Source organism: Drosophila bipectinata, chromosome 3R, assembly GCF_030179905.1.
Source record: "Drosophila bipectinata strain 14024-0381.07 chromosome 3R, DbipHiC1v2, whole genome shotgun sequence".
Taxonomy (NCBI): Eukaryota; Metazoa; Arthropoda; class Insecta; order Diptera; family Drosophilidae; genus Drosophila; species Drosophila bipectinata.
In genome coordinates, this window is record NC_091739.1 from 25,917,684 (window position 1) to 25,936,100 (window position 18,417).

The 18,417-nt window shown below is 43.4% G+C and overlaps 3 protein-coding genes across 4 annotated transcripts; all 3 read left to right on the forward strand.

Annotated features, from left to right (window-relative positions):
• Nucleotides 1-296: 296 nt before the first annotated feature.
• Mlc2 (myosin light chain 2) lies at nt 297-2,464 on the forward strand. Its single transcript, XM_017236378.2, has 3 exons — nt 297-446; nt 1,071-1,313; nt 1,570-2,464. Exons 1-3 carry the CDS (start codon nt 444-446, stop codon nt 1,990-1,992), a joined length of 669 nt encoding a protein of 222 aa, XP_017091867.1. The 5' UTR covers nt 297-443; the 3' UTR covers nt 1,993-2,464.
• A 1,598-nt stretch (nt 2,465-4,062) lies between these two features.
• Rsod (Related to Sod) lies at nt 4,063-8,395 on the forward strand. Its single transcript, XM_017236372.3, has 10 exons — nt 4,063-4,172; nt 4,520-5,432; nt 5,492-6,044; nt 6,103-6,759; nt 6,819-7,102; nt 7,156-7,477; nt 7,542-7,626; nt 7,684-7,873; nt 7,936-8,216; nt 8,282-8,395. Exons 1-10 carry the CDS (start codon nt 4,106-4,108, stop codon nt 8,389-8,391), a joined length of 3,462 nt encoding a protein of 1,153 aa, XP_017091861.2. The 5' UTR covers nt 4,063-4,105; the 3' UTR covers nt 8,392-8,395.
• Nucleotides 8,396-8,866: 471 nt separating this feature from the next.
• VhaAC45RP (VhaAC45-related protein) lies at nt 8,867-10,714 on the forward strand. 2 transcript variants are annotated; one of them, XM_017236376.3, is made up of 3 exons: nt 8,867-9,274; nt 9,640-10,442; nt 10,523-10,714. In XM_017236376.3, the coding sequence occupies exons 1-3, from the start codon at nt 8,948-8,950 to the stop codon at nt 10,662-10,664; spliced, it is 1,272 nt and encodes a 423-aa protein (XP_017091865.2). In that variant the 5' UTR covers nt 8,867-8,947; the 3' UTR covers nt 10,665-10,714. The 2 variants fall into 2 exon arrangements, with proteins under 2 accessions (XP_017091865.2, XP_017091864.2); XM_017236375.3 differs by having other exon boundaries at nt 9,640-10,618.
• Nucleotides 10,715-18,417: the final 7,703 nt, after the last annotated feature.

Sequence of the window (18,417 nt, forward strand, 5' to 3'; positions counted from 1 at the left end):
CCGAAATAAATTCCGAACATATGTATAGGCTTCTGCCCAAAAGCTAAAGCCAAAGCATTACTCTGCCGTTAAAATTAGATTTTTGATTAGAGCAGCGCCCGATGAGTAAACAACTCGGATACAGGCACACTATAGGCTATAGCGTAGATCTTATAGTGGCTATGGGTATAGCTATAGGTATATCTAATGGATACACCCCTCCGATCACCCGGGACGGACCTCGCCTTGCAGATACTAAAAAAGGCATCACGAATATTGCAGATATAGATACAGCGATCGGGGCCCGAACTTTTCCGAACCAGCGCCGAAAGTTCGAAAACGGGGCAAGAAGCAGAGCACTGCCAAGATCTTAAAACATCATTGTCTTGGCGATAAAATCAGCCAGAGATTCAGTGTGCTCTGACCGCTCGACTCGATTAGACAACACATCAAAGTTCAGCACCATGGTAAGGACACGTCCCGGAGTACCAACCGAACTGATCTGGATATATGCAGCAAGGATACTACTACTTACTACTACTAGCAGTGCAGTGAACCAGTTGCATTCGAGAGATACAATTACATTCCAAAGAAATGACATTCCAAAAAGAAGTGATCTTTAAAGTACAACTCCACACCCCTCCTTCAAGTGAACATTTCGTTGAATAGTGCGAAAATCGTATACAGAATTCTATAAATGGATTGATCCGAGTGTTACGCGGCAGTAATGTAATCCGATATCCGTGTCGGTGAGCAAGCGAGACGGCCATAGTCGCACGGCGGAGAGCTTACGTAACATGCGTCCGGTTTATTTTTAGCCAAGTGGAAATTTTTTCGTCCCAGATACATATTTTTATTTCGAAATCAAGGAGAACTTAAATTTCAAAATTTTCTAAATGGAGGACAAATACATGGAGAAGATTTCATTTAGAATTTCTGAAGGATTAATTCCTAGAGGAGGTCAAGGCATAATTAGGAAAGCTTACTGAAGACTATCCAGGACTTTAGACTTGACGACTTGACCTATAATTATCAAAACAATCCTTAAACCCTTTAACCCCTACTGATTCCAACCATTTTTCTTTCTACAGGCCGATGAGAAGAAGAAGGTTAAGAAGAAGAAGACCAAGGAAGAGGGAGGTACTTCTGAGACCGCTTCTGAGGCCGCATCTGAGGCAGCAACCCCGGCACCAGCTGCCACCCCTGCCCCGGCCGCTTCTGCCACTGGTTCGAAGAGAGCGTCGGGCGGCTCCCGCGGTTCGAGGAAATCGAAGCGTGCTGGCTCCTCGGTCTTCTCTGTCTTCTCCCAGAAGCAGATCGCCGAGTTCAAGGAGGTAAGTGTCGCAGGACGAACATATCATACGAATCACACCATTTCCATTCCATTCCACTCCAACCCAATCCCATCATCCTGTCATCCTGACATCTTGACATCCCCTCATCCTATCATCCAATCATCCCACCATGGATCCATCTATCGCACTTGTCAACGACCAAGTCACCAACCCACTCTCTCTCTTTCTCTCTCTCTCTATTTGCTCGCTCTGTCTCGCAATGTATCCCCGATGCGTGCCGATATTTGATGATCAGGCCTTCCAACTCATGGATGCCGACAAGGACGGTATTATTGGCAAGAACGATCTGCGCGCTGCCTTCGACTCCGTCGGCAAGATCGCCAACGACAAGGAGTTGGACGCCATGCTGGGCGAGGCCTCGGGTCCGATCAACTTCACCCAGTTGCTGACCCTGTTCGCCAACCGTATGGCCACCTCCGGTGCCAACGATGAAGACGATGTTGTTATTGCTGCCTTCAAAACATTCGATAACGATGGTCTCATCGACGGTGACAAATTCCGCGAAATGCTCATGAACTTCGGTGACAAGTTCACCATGAAGGAGGTTGATGATGCCTACGATCAGATGGTGATCGACGACAAGAACCAGATCGATACCGCCGCCCTGATCGAGATGCTCACCGGCAAGGGTGACGAGGAGGAGGAGGAGGCCGCCTAAACAGCCACTGTCACATCCTAACTTCCAACTCAACATCCATATTTTACCGCCAGAATCAGAACCAGAACGTTAATCGTTAAATCAGTCAAATCAGTAATAATAAACGTAATTAAAAGAAATGCTCGTTTACATATGTAGATTCTCAGTATCTTGTAATCTCTTTTGTTAACCACCACCAACCACCAACAAATTTACTCAACAAGATCAACTACAACAACAAGAACAAGAACAACTTAAACTTCTTCAACAACACTTTTTGGTAGCGATCACAGATTAGTAATCATTTACCATGTATCTGTCCATCATAATTAGGGATACTCACGATCAATGTCACAGTAGAACTTGATGCGTAGTTTTCTAGTTGTTTTACTGTTAAATTTTACACGTAAAATTTATAAAACAAAAAAAAAATGCTAAAATCTATTTTATTTAAAACACCTATAAAATCAACAAAAAAACTTAAAAACAACAACCAAGCAATGTCTATTTTTATCGCTGTCCGTTGAAGAACCCGAAAGATGAGTGAGATGATTGAAGATCGAGATCGGTATAAAGGATGTTATATGATATGAGGAGGCGAATATTGCTATAGTGGGTAGCTAGGCTGGATATATATTAATTGCGTTAGGTCTGGACCCATGAATTTAAACTTGAATTTGAATTTTTTTAAAGAGTTTTGTGAGTATTGATGTTTTTCATTCGTTGATACTCGCAGGACCTGGAGAGAGAGAGGCAAACCTTCAGCAGACTATTGTTAGGGACATTTAACTGAGAGCCAATTATTATTATCCTTCTATGAAAACTAAATATTTATCGTTATTGCATATCTATCGTTTGTTATTCAGTTTCAATTTCAATATCAATTACAATTATCAGTTATGAGTTACGAAATATTATTGCAAGTTATCGAGAGTTAGGCTAAATAACAAAGAAACATTAAGTTCATTCACTCAAATTGTTTTATGCGAATTTACATAACTTAATCACTACCACAACTTTCTGCTTATGAACTATCAGCGTTATAAACAACAACAACAACAACCCAAACAAAAAAAAACCCCAAAATGATATATGAAATATGAAAGAAACGATCAAACAATCAACCCAGTGTTTCTAGTTAATGCGTTTCGAATGCAATAAGTACCGCCGAGGAGGTAAGTGACTTCCTTGGGAGCAAAGGTGGGAGGTAGTTTGATTTCGGGGTGTTTCTTCGGGAATGCCCAGAGCCCACAACCACTAGTACCTAGGCTGATCGGACGAAGATCAAGCCAGACTTTATACTATGTACTAACACTCACACTCACTACACATACCGAACACTCGACACGAGCACACACAACACAAACCACCAATCCATTTCACGACAAGCAACATGCAACATGCAGCATGTTGTTAAATGCGAATGTGAATCGAATCTTTACTTCAGTATAATTTAAGTTATATATGGCAAGATGCGAAAATTCAGAAAAAAAATTTAACCCGGTCAGAAATATAAAAAAAAAAAAAAACAAACAAAAAAAGATGAACTACAGAAGTGTACTGTTTTTATACAACGTAACTACAGGATGATATGATGACGAAGTCTTGGAATAAAGCATAAGCGAGTCGTCTTAAAACACTAAGATACTGAGTTTTGATTATTAAAAGGTTGGGACAAACCTATTTCTCTTTAAGTGCTAATACAATTAATTTCTTAGCGATTGTGGATCAGAAAAAAATAAATATTAAGCATTTTTGAGACCTCTTGGAAAAACAAGAAAACCATTGAAGTTTAATTTTTATTGGAGAGCGGAAGGAATGGGCGGGAATTACAGTGACTCAGCTGAGCCGTGCCGGAAACCAGTTACAGGCCAAAACAAAACCGTTGATAAAGCAGAGCTGAAAGCGTGGCTCCAACAATGCCAGCCAACTCCCCACACTTGGCCAAGTCGCTGGCATGGCTCAAACCTTCGAGCTACCAGTTTTCAGTTGAGTTTCGACGTGGGCTGTTTCCCCGAAAAACGCGCACGCATGCGCACGACGATGTGAAAGTCAGCTTCGATTGCCAAATCTATCCGAAAGACACTCTTTTTTAGGTGAACACCTAAGGTTCTGGTAAAAGAAAAGCGGAATAATGATTCTTGTTGGTCATCTTTTCCGGTTTGCGGTTTTATGCTCGATTGCATCAGCATTCGGTGGAGGTACATAAGTTGTGGGAATCGATGGCATTGTATGCAAATATTGCGTGGCTGAGACAGTTTTTTACTCAAGAAATCAAAAGTATCTCAGACGCGACCGGAGATAACTCACCACACTCTTAGTTGCACTTCAATGAATTGGTACACAGAGAAAAAATAAGTAACATAACTACTAAACTATTCAAATCTTAGTCTAATAAAATCCGCCAGTAATTCCAAAAAAAAAAACTGTATGTGAAGTTTCTATAGAAAACGCTTTGTAATATTTTAAAAGATGATTTTTCTCTGCGTACCCTGCTGTGATATCTTACCACACTCTCGATTAATCACTCTTACTTTTTTACTCTCAGCTGATGCACAGCATCTGATCGCCTACATCTCCCAGCGCGGTCTTCATGGGGAGATCACGTTCCGGCAGGTGAATGCCACCACGGTGGAGATCAAGGCCAGTCTGGAGGCCACTCTTCAGTATCCCGATCAGGTATGGAGCTGGGCTGTTCGACGATTCCCCGTGGACTATTCCAACACCGACCCTGATGAACGATGTGAACTATCTCGCCTGGGCACTCAAGTTCTAAGCTTCGATGAAGATCTGGAATATCTGGTGTTGCCGGGAAACGAAACTGCCACCTGGGAGCGTAACATGCAACTGATTGGTGATCGAGGAATATGGGGAAAGTCCTTGGTTTTAACTGAGGTCAACTCCAATGCTCGAATTTGTGCCACCATCACCACAGTCCAGAGTTCTGTGGAGCACATGGCAGAGGCCCGATTCAACACACCCATAGCCGGATCCGTTCACTTCCGGTGGTTGGCTCCGGCAGAGGGATCCAGTGGAGATACGCTGATCTATTCCGATTTGTACCACATTAGAGAGCAACCGGCGGCTCTTGAGGGCGGAAATGGCCGAGGAACTCCCTTCACCCAACACCATTGGAAGATTTTCGTGACGGATATCTTTAAACTTGACCATCACCGAACAGAGGATAACTGCAATTTCCTGCAGCTGGTCTTCGATCCTCAGGGAGGTGGAGCTGGTCAGGGCATTGGTGATCTGGATAGCCGTCTCGGCCGAATCGGTGTCGCCAAGAACGCCCTGCGATCCCCGCAACGCTCTGTATTCCGAGATGCCCAACTGGCACTTTTACCCTCGGATCTCACGATTCCACATCGGACACTTTACTTGGTTTTGTTTGACAACCAGCATCCGGATACTTATCTGGCCTGTACCAAGATTCGCCATGTCCAGCCCCTGACTTACAAGTAGGTTTCTAGTAATTAATGATAAATTTTAAAAATTAATATTTACCGATCTTCTGCAGAACCTTTATTAACTCTGGTGGAGTAAAAGGAGAAGTCACCTTCACCCAACGCTCCAAGTTTGACCCCACCTTCCTGAACTTCACCCTGGAAGCACCACTTTCCCAGCATGTGAGTCGCAAATTTGCCGAGGATGTGGCTGCTTTTAAGATCCACAGCTTGCCGCCAGTGCCCCAGCGAATGGGCCACGAGGACTACTGTTGGACCACAGGTGAAATGCATAATCCCCGAGAACTAAATGATAATATACCTCCGCCTGGATATGGTACTCAAGAGCAGTACGCGGTTGGCGATCTCTCCGGGAAGCTGCAAGGTCGGAATAAGGGATATTTTCACCAGTACGTTCTGCCCGGAACCAGCTCTGAATTGAGTGGTCTTTACTGGGATGTGTTCCTGCCCCTCCAAGGCCGTCATAGCATAGTCCAACGCAGTCTGGTCATCTATACCTACAACCGGACCGATGTGGAACATATTACGCAAAGTATATGGGGATGTTCCAGTCTGGGACAGTATCAAAAGAATGGAATATATCAGCAGAATATGATCACGGCGCAGGTAAGTAACAAACTTCACTTAATGGAAGTATATTTTAATAAATATTACTGCTCTTCAGGTTCTTTTCCGGTATCCTGTGGTGGGTCGCGTCATCTTCCGGCAAGCGGCAGAAGAGCCTTGGCAGGACACCACCATGTTGTTTGAATACCTCATCCAGGCTGATGGTTCCACGCAAAATACCACATTTGATCATCGCTGGGCTATTCATAGTGCTGCTCCCGGCAAGGACTTCTACGACTGGCAGCAGCGGTGCATTTCCGCAGGACCTGTTTTTAACCCTTATCGTGTGGACTGGGGCAATCGCAGTGCCGATGACTTCTGTCAGCCCCATCTGCCAGCCATGTGCCGATTGGGAGCTTTGGATGCAAGATTGGGAAGACTCACCATTGCAGGTGGCAAGCGAGTGGCTCAGAAAATAAGCCGAAAAATGTTTGTGGACGGGAACCTTCCGCTCTCAGGACGCCACAGCATTTTGGGTAAGTCCTTGGTCCTTTATGAGGACAACGGGCCCAAGGCTAGAGGAGAGCGGCTGGCCTGCTCGGCGGTGATCGGACATTTTCGCCGAAAAGTGGTGGCCAAGGAATGGTACGCCAATGGAGATCCCTTGACGGTCAGTGGGAGAGTGGAAATCACCCAGCAGTCAGAATATGACATAAGTAACGTGGAAGTACAGCTCAAAGGACTGAATGACAATACAGGATATCATATTCACAGAGTAAGTATTTCTTGGCTATACTATAATGATCAGGATGTTAATTTTTGTATCTCTTCTAGACTCCCGTAGAGGCTAATCTGGCCTTTCCCTGTGAAGCTTCTACTCTTTATGGCCACTGGAATCCCTTTGATGTTAATCCAAAATCAGCTCCACCCCCTAAACGAGGCACTACGGATCAGTACGAGATGGGGGATCTGAGTGGAAAGTTTGGTGGCCTGGAAGGAGTCACCCAATTTGAAGATTCTTACAACGACACAAATCTTCCACTATTTGGCTATAATAGCATTATTGGAAGGTCTGTGGTTATTCAGAAAAGACAGAAAAATGCCCGTTGGGCTTGCAGGTAAGGTTATTAATTATCTTCAATGTTCAATACATTTTAATCGATTATGACAGCACCTTAGAACGTGGCTATAGCCCCAGCGAGGCCAGGGAACTAAGAGCTATAGCATCTTTTCATCATCCCACGGGTTATGCCTATGGATACATCAAGATGACGCAGTTGATCCACAGCGATGGAAGTCAGTCGGAAACAGTAATCGAAGTAAAGTTGCGACATCCTGGAAAAAATGATCGCAACTCCACCCGGAATCACAACTGGCAGATCTACGTAAATCCAGTGGGAGTAGATGCTGCTGTGAAGCCCACAATTACGAGATGTGTGGCAGGCGGTTATGTTTGGAATCCTTACTATACCCAGCTGGCAGATCCTTTGAATGTGAGTTTTAATATTTTAATTATGAGATTCTTATTTTCCATTTTTTGAACCATTTTTCTTTCAGTTGGATCTTTATGAACAAGAATGTGGTCCAGATAATCCTCTTCGATGCTATGTGGGCGATGTAGGAGCTCGTCTGGGAACTATAGGTATGTGTTTAACCTTCTCCTAAAAATTTGATAATTAAACCATATTATCTCCCTTAGACCTTGGTGGCGAAAGAGTGGTCTTCACCGACTCAAATTTCCCCTTGGAATCCCCTGTGGGAGCCATTGGTCGTTCCATTGTGATCTTTGGTCCGGATAACTCACATGAAAGGTTTGCCTGTGCCAATATTGAACCCGATCACAATGTCATCAAGTACATCAACCTTCAGAAGCCACCTCGCTTTGTTGTGTAAGTAGACCTTAGCTTAGATGAGTACTGTGATTAACAAACTTCTAAATTTAAATATTTAGTGCCCAATTTCTTGAGGAACTACGTTCTGTGATGGGAATTCCCGAATGGATGCTGGATGTGGATGCTCGAAAAACAAAGGAGCTTCATGGCGGAGCCTGCATCCAGATGATTATCCACTTCAAGGGACCTCTTGCTCACCGACTGGAGTTGGACATGTCGCGACTGATAGCAGCAGGAAGATTAGATGCTCCAAGTCTATACATTCCAGGATATGTGAATACCAAGCGAAAGGCTACTATCTCATATCGCACCTGCGGTGTTAGGGACACCAATGAAAAGAGTACGTATATGACAATGCCAAGAAATGATCTTATTTCACATATAAATTTCTTATTCCACCAACAGGAACCAAAAACTTCAAGGGTGGCTTCTATTCCTCAAGTTCCGATCTAATCCAACCAAAGGCTTTTAGTTTATCCATCGTAGTCATCAGCCTCGCCCTTAGTTTTTTGTAAAAATCTTCTTGATACTTTATTGTTAGAATATGTTCAATACTCAGATACTTTTGTTCACCAAATGTAGTCACTAGCTTCGTAGATGAGTGTATATTTGTGTCTTTAGTTAGGTTTTTGTAAATAATGCATTATAATATAGACAATAAATAATTGTACAGCTTTTTAATAAAAATATAATATCTGAACTATTGTGAAGGATTATGCAATTTTTGTTGAATGTATCTTCAAATTTTCAGTTGGTAAAATGTCTAGTGGTTGACAGTTTACCTAAAAACTGACCTACAACGGTTTTCTACAGGAATTTAGATACCATCTGCGCTGCTGCTACTCTTCAAAATATTGACCTGAAATAGAAGAGACAAATCGGCCCGAAAAACACACTTTCTTTGAATATATTCCCACCACTTTCACAGACCCACCACTGTTTGAGTTATTTTTGCGCCTGCGCTCGCCCAATCGATTTTTCAGTACATACATACATCCCTCATTCAATCGAGGGCAGGCAGTCGACTAGGACTGGCTAGATACTTCAGAGCTGCAGGCATCCATCTCCAGAATGCGACAGATTTTCGTGGCGACCCTGCTGTGTCTGGCCCTCGGCAGCTGCACTGCATCCATCAGCGGACCGTTCATCTTCTGGGGCAACTCCAAGGTGGCATCGGTTCAACCGCAGCTCCTGTTGGACGCCAGCAGCCAGGAGTTGCCTCTGACGCAACTTTTCAAGGAGGCCACGGCCATTGTGGTGTTTGTGCGTAACGCCACGGGACGATTGGAGGGCACCAAGTATCCGCAGTTCCAGAACCTGGTAAAGAGCGGACCCTGGTCGTATCTGCCCCAGAGAAGTCTTGCTGTGGAGCCCTTTGGACACAATGTCAATATTGAGGTGAGGATTCTATGTATCTATATCATGAAATATTGGATTATTTTGTTCCAGTTCTAGTGGCCAAGTTTTCTTTATTATTCAGTTCAATTCAGTCTATTTTTGTTTTAAACATGTTTTTATTAAAGACTATATTGAAGTGCGGATATAAATATTTATGTGCGTGTGAATCACACAATCTCATAATCCCTCGATGGTGAAATGGATAATAAACAACTTTTATTTATATTCATTGCTGAAATGTGTTGAGTGTTCAATTAACTTTCTCATATGTGTAGTAGATGCCATTTTATGTTGCCAATATATGTATTTGTTTACTCAAAACATGCCACTTCTATTATAAATTTAATTATATTATTGTGTTATAGGTGGTGAACCTTTCCGGCCGAGCAGAAGAAGACGACGCTGAAATCCTAACAGCCTACAACGAAGCTCTGGCTACCTTTGGGCAAGGAGAGGTTCTCGGAATCTTAGCCAGCCGTGAGGAGGAGGCTCACTTCCTGGCCAAGAGGGACGCAGCCGCCGGCGAGGAGGAAGCCAACAAAAAGAAGGAGCCAGAGGGACCCGAAGAGACCGAAGACAACTTCATCTACGTGGCGGAGGGAAACAAGGCAGTTTTGAGTTTGAATGGACCTCTGGAGCTTAGGTTGACCAACGAAACCCTCAGCCTGAAGGAGCACACTAAGCAAATAACCTTTGACGACCAACACGCCAAGGGTTATGGACGATTGAGCATCACCTTCATGCACTCCGGGGAGAAGTGCACCCTGAGGTTTAAGTTTTCTCTGATCCGTGGATCCTGGACTCTGCGTAACGTGGAAGTGGAGTACAAAGATCTGAAGAGTGTGCTCTTGGCCCGCGGGGATGAGTACTCTTTGCCAAATGCTCCAGTCGGCTTCTCATACCGCTGCTCGGCCGAGAACGTTACCTTCCTGAATACCGCTCGGAACGAAACCATCCAGAGCCTACTGCTCAGTGATTTCCAGGTGCAGCCCTGGCTAAATGGTCGCCAGAAGTTTGGAGAGGTCTACGACTGCGTGGGATTCGTATCGGCTCCAATCCTAGCAGGTCTGCTGGTGGTGAGCTTGCTTCTGGGCATCCTGGGTATCGGAATTTCCGCCATGCTCAGCATGCACACCCCCAATCGCTTCGAGAGTTCACGCAGCAAGCAGTTGACCTTTACGATTCAGGAGTAGATTACTATAATCTCAGGCAATATCCCAGCTACAGCTACCAGCAAATACTCAATAGATCTGCTACTGACATGTTCGTCCAGATCACCTATGTGGCGCTCAAGCCTCTGGCTTTGTTCACCCTGGCCATCGAGCTGTTTCTCATCCATCTGCTATTCGTGTTGATCGTGTTATACGTGTACGTGCTTTGGTACTATTGAGAAAAAGTCCTAACCAGTATATAAACAATAGAAACCTCTTAAAAGGAGTCTGTGAAGTTTAATTGAACTAATGTTTAAAAGCGATATAAACAAAATATACATATTTCCGTATTCAATAATCACAATGGTTTTTTCTTTATATATTCCATTAATATATACTGTTATTTAAAAATATATCAAATATTGACTTTATATTTTTAAATCAATTAAATACTCACAGTATTATAAAAACATACTTAGAATTTTCCTTGCAAAACCCGAAGCTTGTTTTCTGGACTTTTTTCTTAAATAAATCAAGACTTAAAAATGTTTTCAACGTTACTTTATCAATATCCAATTTATTAAGACGTGCAAGACATGGCACAGCGGGCGAGCCAAAGTTCAGCCCACAGGAAAAAGTGAAAAGCAATGAAATTCTGCACAGACTGCCAAAAAAGGATGAGAGGAGTCTGGCTGGAAATTCTGGTTATCGGCGGCGGCGGCGGCTCACTTTTGTTTTTAGCCATTTCACTGGCCGGCGATCGGCGGCTCACTTTCGTTGGTCTCGCAGCGGCAATGTAAGCAATTAAGCCACATTCAGCGATAGAAATGCGTGCCATAGCTGGATCTTAACACTGCGAGAAAAAAAAAACAATAGTAAATTAAGTAATTAGCTAAATTTTGTTTAAAATTAACTTGTCCGTAGGGGTAGTGGTCCTACTTGATAGGCCAAGTACAGCATATCCTTGTTTAGAAAGCCTCCTAATATTCATTCTCAGTGTAATCAAGCTCTGTTGGATGGCCGAAGCCTCTTATATTTATGCATCATTAAGTCACGCCAATGGCTCGTTTGGGCCACTTTGGTTTGTTTTGCGTGTGCGTTTGCGCCCAGGCGTGTTTTGGGCTCGATTTCTGTTTCTACGGCTGACACTCGACACCCGACAGACGACAGTCGGCAGTCTACAGACGCTGTTGGCTGTGGGCCACCCACTTTTCTCCACAGATTTTCCCAAAAACCAAATCTTTTTATTTATTTATGTGTGTGAGCAGCATCCCCAGATGGGTCTCGAAAAAGCGAGAAAGAGATAAAGATCGAGGAGTCTTATTGTTGGGCCGCAATGTGGGTCGCCTTCGATTGCGTTCACTTTTTCACTGCCGCTTTACTTTTACTGTCAACCGAACGTGCGGTGTTGCAAGTTGCAAGTTGCACGTTTGCCGGAGCTCAGTTCAGTGACTTTCCTCAGACGAAGACGTAGAGAGAGTGAGAGTCCCGCACCTGATTCTGTAATAAGAATCGCGTTCGATAGTCCGCGGTGTGGCAAAAGTTTGTGAAAGTTGTTGCCAAACGGCTGGCCAAGACTGAAAACCTGTCAAGGAGCAGCAAGCATATCAGCCACATGATGTGTAGAGCCACCGCGTGATGCAGTGGAAAAAATAAGATTTCAAATAACACGGGATTTATTTAATTTTTAAATACTTTTGAAGGAATAACGGATGTCCTTTAAATATCATCGTTTTTTTCAGGGAATTATTCATAACTCGGCTAATACTAGGCAGATCATTGAATGTTATACCTTCCCGATCTTAGATCTTGGAGTACTATCATTTCAAATCAAAATATGGTCAACTAAAATTTGACACCATTTTTGAAAATTTTCAAAGGGGTACCATCAAGATTTTGACCAAAAATTGACTCAAAATTGTATTTTATGATTGTGGCAATATTTTGATCCAGATCGATGATTCTGGAAGTCCTGATTTAAAAAATTGTATTCCGTTTCCATATCCGATACAAAAAAGCTTAAATATTAAATAAATAATGTCTCAAAAGTTGGTATTTTGGCCACCCCAAGACTGTGTAGTTCGGATAATACTTGGCAGATCCATAATGAAAACAAGAGGTTTCCCTTTTAAGTATTGATCCCTAAAAATGTTCACATTTTTTTCAGTTCTTTGGGAACAGGAACCGGTATTGCCTTGAAAGCTCAAATTGCGAGGTTAATTTCTCCCTCAATCAGCCGCCATGGAAGTGATGAGTTGTGGCATTGGTCATTTTAATTGCATGTCGCTATCGCTTCTCAAACACAAATCTGTGCACTTTCCTTCAGACGAGGTCTTACATAAGAATACTCAATACATAAAGTAGTATTCACTGCATACTATTCAGAGATAATGCGGCATGAAATTGAATTATTTTTACGGAAGCTAGATGTGAGAAAGTAGGGTCGCGGATGCACCACAATGGAGTTTTATGGGCTGCCGCAGCAGCGGAAATGGGCTTTGTATCTGTGTCTTTGTATCTGCACTGATTGCAACGATGCTTATCTGCCAGATTCGTGCACTTGGCGGTGTGTTGGGTGATGAAATTCATGAGGATTACGAGTGTATCGTGGGATGATTCAGTTAGGGCCAAGTTTGTTTACTTCAGCCAGTAGGTTTCCCTACTGCCGATTGGCCAACATCTCCTGCCGGCCGACAGATATCCATCTTGTCATGGCGAATGACTCAAAATCGGGCCAAGTGATCAATCGGAACGAGCGCTGAAAGTTGTAGTCATCCCGAGTCACTTAGGAGCATAAATCGCAACAGCTAGTCGCGGCTCTGATAATTACTCTCCTCAATATTTGTGGCAAAGTTTTACGATTATTGCCACATTTTTCCAGCGAAAGAGAAATCGGCAAACGGCAGGATTGGCAGATGTCTCAGCGGGGCGAAAACATTTTCAGTGGCCGTTGCAGCTGAATTTGAGAAATGTCGTAGTCCAATCCACTAACTAACGCAGTGAAAAGTGCGCAGGCGCAGCTCTGGAGCACTCGAAATGAAATGGAAAAGCCAACATCAGGAAAGACAAATAGCAAAAACCAAAAACCAAAACCATCAACTCGAAGACATTTCTTGTGTGGCACATAAACATGAAGTGTGTGGCATCGGAAAACAACCATCAACCATTAACTAACCACCGACGGGCGACAATCCGATGCGTTTAGTAAATCAAACCGTTAATTACTTGATTTGGTAAGCGGTTTCCCAATGCGACAAAATGTCTAGCTTGTTTTTTCTGGCCATTTAACAATTTCTCGCAAATATTTGCACACCTGTCTGCTGCTTCTTTAGCTGCGTTGGCGAAAAGTGAAATGCGTTTAGAAAGGAAAAGGAAGATTACACATTTTCCCCAGATACAGATACAGACACAAATCCCGATGTAGATGCAGATACAGATGTAGATTTAGATACAGATACATTCCCATCCGTAGAGCTCCAGTGCTGGAGACCTTGACTTATTAACACCCAATCTAAGCTTGGATTACGGCAGATAAGTACGCTGCCACTCCGCGGAGATATGTTTTTTATGGCCGTGTCGCAAGCTTAACGCCCTGTTAAGCCGGCTAAATGCAAATGCCGCACACAGCCAAGCTGCCGCAAATAAATGGGCTCGATCCCCTCTCCTCCCCAACACTCCATTGTGGGAGCTCGTTAATTGCTCCGCTTTGGTTACAGTTTGTGGAGCGTCTTCCAATTGCGCGCAACACGTGAAGGTGTCGCAATTTTCGGGCTTTGAAGCTTCAGACTGCATGCATGTAGAGCATTTTAGCCCGAGGCCGAATCTTTTGGCCAAGGCGCTGGCAATGGGCGCCAATCAGTTGCTAACGATCTTGGCTTATTCTGGCTCATTTTCCACCCAAACAGATAATATATGATATCTCTTAAAAGCTACTAAAACGTCAGGTTTAATCTTTACTCCTGACATTGTGGAATTTTTTCCAATAGTATTTTAAATGTAAAATCGAACTTTTTATTATATTTTGGTTTATTAATAGCTTCTTTTATAAAATGAACACCAATTTTTCACTGTGCATTCCCACCCATGGGAGGGAGTGGCTTCAACACTCGCCTGCTTTTGTTTCAGCCAACATTTTTCACCGTTTGCCGCCAGTGAAATTAATTCGCCTCCAGCATTGGGTAATTAAGCTAATTAGCAAAGTCTGGGCTGGAACTGAAACCCTGGGCTGAAGAGTGCAGCCCACCCAGCAGCTGGATATGCAAACTGGGGCCAAATCGTTTCAAAGGCCTTTCATACAGGTTGTTGCATCAATCAAATAAACTCTCAATTGTGAATTCTGATACCCTAAGACACAACACCGGTAGAAAGCTGGGCTTTGTGCGAAAGTCTTTGGCAACTTGTTGAGGCCTAAAACCGCACACACTAACCCAAATTCTCCAACTTTAAGCCGAGGCCGAATTGGAATCCCATAATGTGGATGGAGCTTGAAATCCCCCATCGGGTCGTCCATTATTGCAATTAAACTAACAATCGGTAAATGGCAGAGAAGCAGCTGCAGTGGTTGCTTGGCTTGCACTTTCCGCTCAAAGCGGACGCTTAAACTTGGCCAAAAAACAAACAAACATCGGCCATTAGTTGGCTCAATTCAAATCTCCCGGCCGCCCGTTGGTGGCAACAGCTGCTACCAAAGTGCGAGCACATGAAATATAACCTTAAACTAAGTCAAAGTTATTAGAGTTTTTATTAATTAGTTTATTATTTAATAAATTTAAAATAGTTGTTATTTTTTCTTTCATAATTCTTATTATTTGTTTTTACCTAAGCTTTCTTTTCTGGCAGTGTATATATTAACTTTTACAAGGGGCTTCCACAGAAGAGTTAATCTCGGCGGGGCTCTTGGATTTTTTGGATCTTGAGAGCCGCTCGACGTGTGCGGCTGCGCAGCTGAAGGTGCTCGCAGTGGTCCCCAGGTGCGCCTCCGCTCTCTCTCGCTCCCGCCTGGCAGTACCTGTCTCTGGCTCTGTGGTCATGACATTCGTTCAGTCTGCTTTGGACTTCTACCGCGATCGGTCGTGCTCCGCTCCACGATTTTTCCGACTTTCCGATTTTCAATTTGGTGTATCTTCTCCGGTGACTTGTTGTTTTTTCGGAGTCGCGTGCTCAAACGGTAACTCCGCGAATCTGTGAATGCCACAAGAGGGGCAGTGCGCGGTGGACAGACGAGAGACAGAAGAATTTCCCGTGGCATTTGCCGCACAAATGTTAGACGAGTTAATGAAGTGCAAAAATGTTTGTAGTCACTGTTGCCAAATGAAAATTACCAGGCCGAACACGAAGGCGCCGTCAACGCTTTGATTTGCGGTTGCACATTCTACGAGATACCCAGATACCAGATACAAGCCCCCAGAGACAGTGCCAAAGTCAGTACTTGACCCTGTCGCTTCGGCAGCAAAGTGAAAATTGTGGCCGGAGGAAAACGGTGGAGAATCTGCAACTGCAACAGCGCGACTGTGACTTTTCTGGTGTCAAGCTAAAGAGGAGACCTGGAGAATCTCCTGCGGATTTAAGAGCTCGGATTAGTGGCACACTTACCCACAAGCAGCGCTGGAAAAGCATGTAAGTGGCACGAAAACATCTCCCCTGTTTTCCATGGGCTTGAATGGTGTGAGCCTACAAGCCAATGGAGTTGAATGCTCCGAGATAGAAACATTACTTGTACCAGAAAAAATTCACATATTTAGCGTGAAGCCAAGCGCATAACAATTAACTTTCCTCAAGCAGTTGAACATTGTATTAATTATTATGCACAGTTTAAATCACTATTCATATAAATAACAACTTTAAAGATGAGTTTATTTGGAGTAACTGCTATGAACTTTATTTAAATCTTTTATTCCAAAAACTATAAATAAAACTAATATTTAAATGAGACCATACATTTTAATTAAAATCCAATCAATGATTTCTATATGACGGGCCTCACCCAAAACTCCCCATTAATAAAAATATTTATTTGAAAAATCGAATCTGCTTAATTATAGGTTCCAAGACTTACCCTTCAGGGCATTTCCTGTATTAGTCTTAGGTTTAGACTCTATGCTAAAATTTTCTACCATAAAACACCACCGAATGTTCCCAAATAAAAATTTATGTCTTAAATAAAGTGAGAATCCGCGTATAATTAGATGCTTTTCTCAAATCGGATGCTTAGTCTCTCATTAACTCTGCTTAGGCAAGGGCTGGGCCGGGCTGTGCTAAATTATGCAGATTGAGTGGCTCGTTTCTTGGCCAGAAGAAAGAAGATCTTTCCCAGAGTCCGAGATTTGAGCAGGCGACGCCAATTAGCGAGGCAACTTGCAACTTGGCCATAAAACAGAGCCAGAGGAGGTATGTATGTCCAACCCTCGCGGCTGTTCCTATTCTAATTGAATGAATGGAATTAACCCAGTTTCTTTCCGACCCGACTTGTTCCCATCCATAACATAATTGAGGTGCTGTTGTCCAAAGGGGCAGCCGCAGAAAAAGTTAATACGAATTAGATTGCTGCCAGAGCTGTCAAAGTTTAATGGTCCCAACTTTAGGGCCTACTAGTTTCTGGCCGTAAGTAGGTGAGTCGAAGTTCGGAGGCATCGCCCGAGGGGGTCTTTTGTCTTAGCCGCGAACTATTTATGCTTTATGATGGAATCAATCAATATAGGTGAATGGATATGCTAATTTTCACAAGTTATGGGAACTGAAAGAGGGCCGTTCATCCTATTGTCCGGGGGGAACAGTTACAGTTCTCTCCACAAACAAGTTTCTATATACTTTTTGTTGATGCCGTGCAGAACTTGTGCGTTTGTCTTACGACAATAAATTCGCGACGCTTTGTCCCGTCTGGATTTTGAGGTCAACTTGATTGGGTCGCTCTCTTTGATTAACGACCAACATGGCTAGCTAGCGGAATAGCATAGTTTTTGCCCCTTTTTTGGCAGTTCCCGTCTGGCCGCTAATTGCAACAGGTGTCTGCCGGGATTACGATTACGGGCAGATCTGCTGATGGCTCCCCAGCATGCCACAGATAGTGGATCGCAATCATATCTTAATGGAAGCCGCACGCCAGCTATAGTTCTCAATCTCGGACTTCAACCCGAGCTCGTTATGGATCCCATTATGGCAACGACACAAATCAGGGTTCTGAGGAAATAAGGGGAAGAAACTTATTTTTAAAATTTTAAGACTCCCAACTATGGGCTATCCAACAAATAATAGATAGATTGTTTATTTAACTGAAGAATTAATGTATACATACTTTTTAAAAGTCTTTACATGATAGACTTTCTTGCTTCTATTAAATTTAAAAACCAGCAATATAGCCTCGTAAACTCCAAGTACTGAGTCTCCCGGTTGCATGCCGAGCACGGGGTCGGGGCAATTAGAAGTTTGTTGGCCTGCGAAACTATCCAAGCCCGCAACTTTATAACGAATTGTTGTAATAACACAATAATGCCAAAAAGGGGGAACGGAAGAGTTATGTTTGTCTTCTGTTCTGTGGCCAGCACAACAAATCATTTCACATCGCCACATTTCTATTTTCGCTGGGTTCATTAAACCAACCGAGACCCGGAGTGTAACTAAAAGCCGCAGCAAAAGATACAGATATAGCAACAGATGGAGATACAAGTGTAGAGATACACATACAGCTACAGATACTGATGCAGATACAGAGTACACCCGAGTTCTCGAGTTGTGGCTTCAAGTTTGGCTTCCGTTCTCAGCCCGCTCATTTGTCACCAGCTTACATAACACACTCTATAGCGACCAACTCCCCGTTTTGGCTCTCCGCCCTCCTCTGATTTTGACCCAGCGAAGCGCATCCCAAGTGTCATGGCCACGTTTGTATGGCTTTCCCAGCCAGCAGCAGATGCCATCTTTCAATTTGTCGCCCGTGTCTCATAATTGCCTCGTAATTCCGTTCCCTTTCTACCTCCGGGACTTTATTGTGCCTGTCAT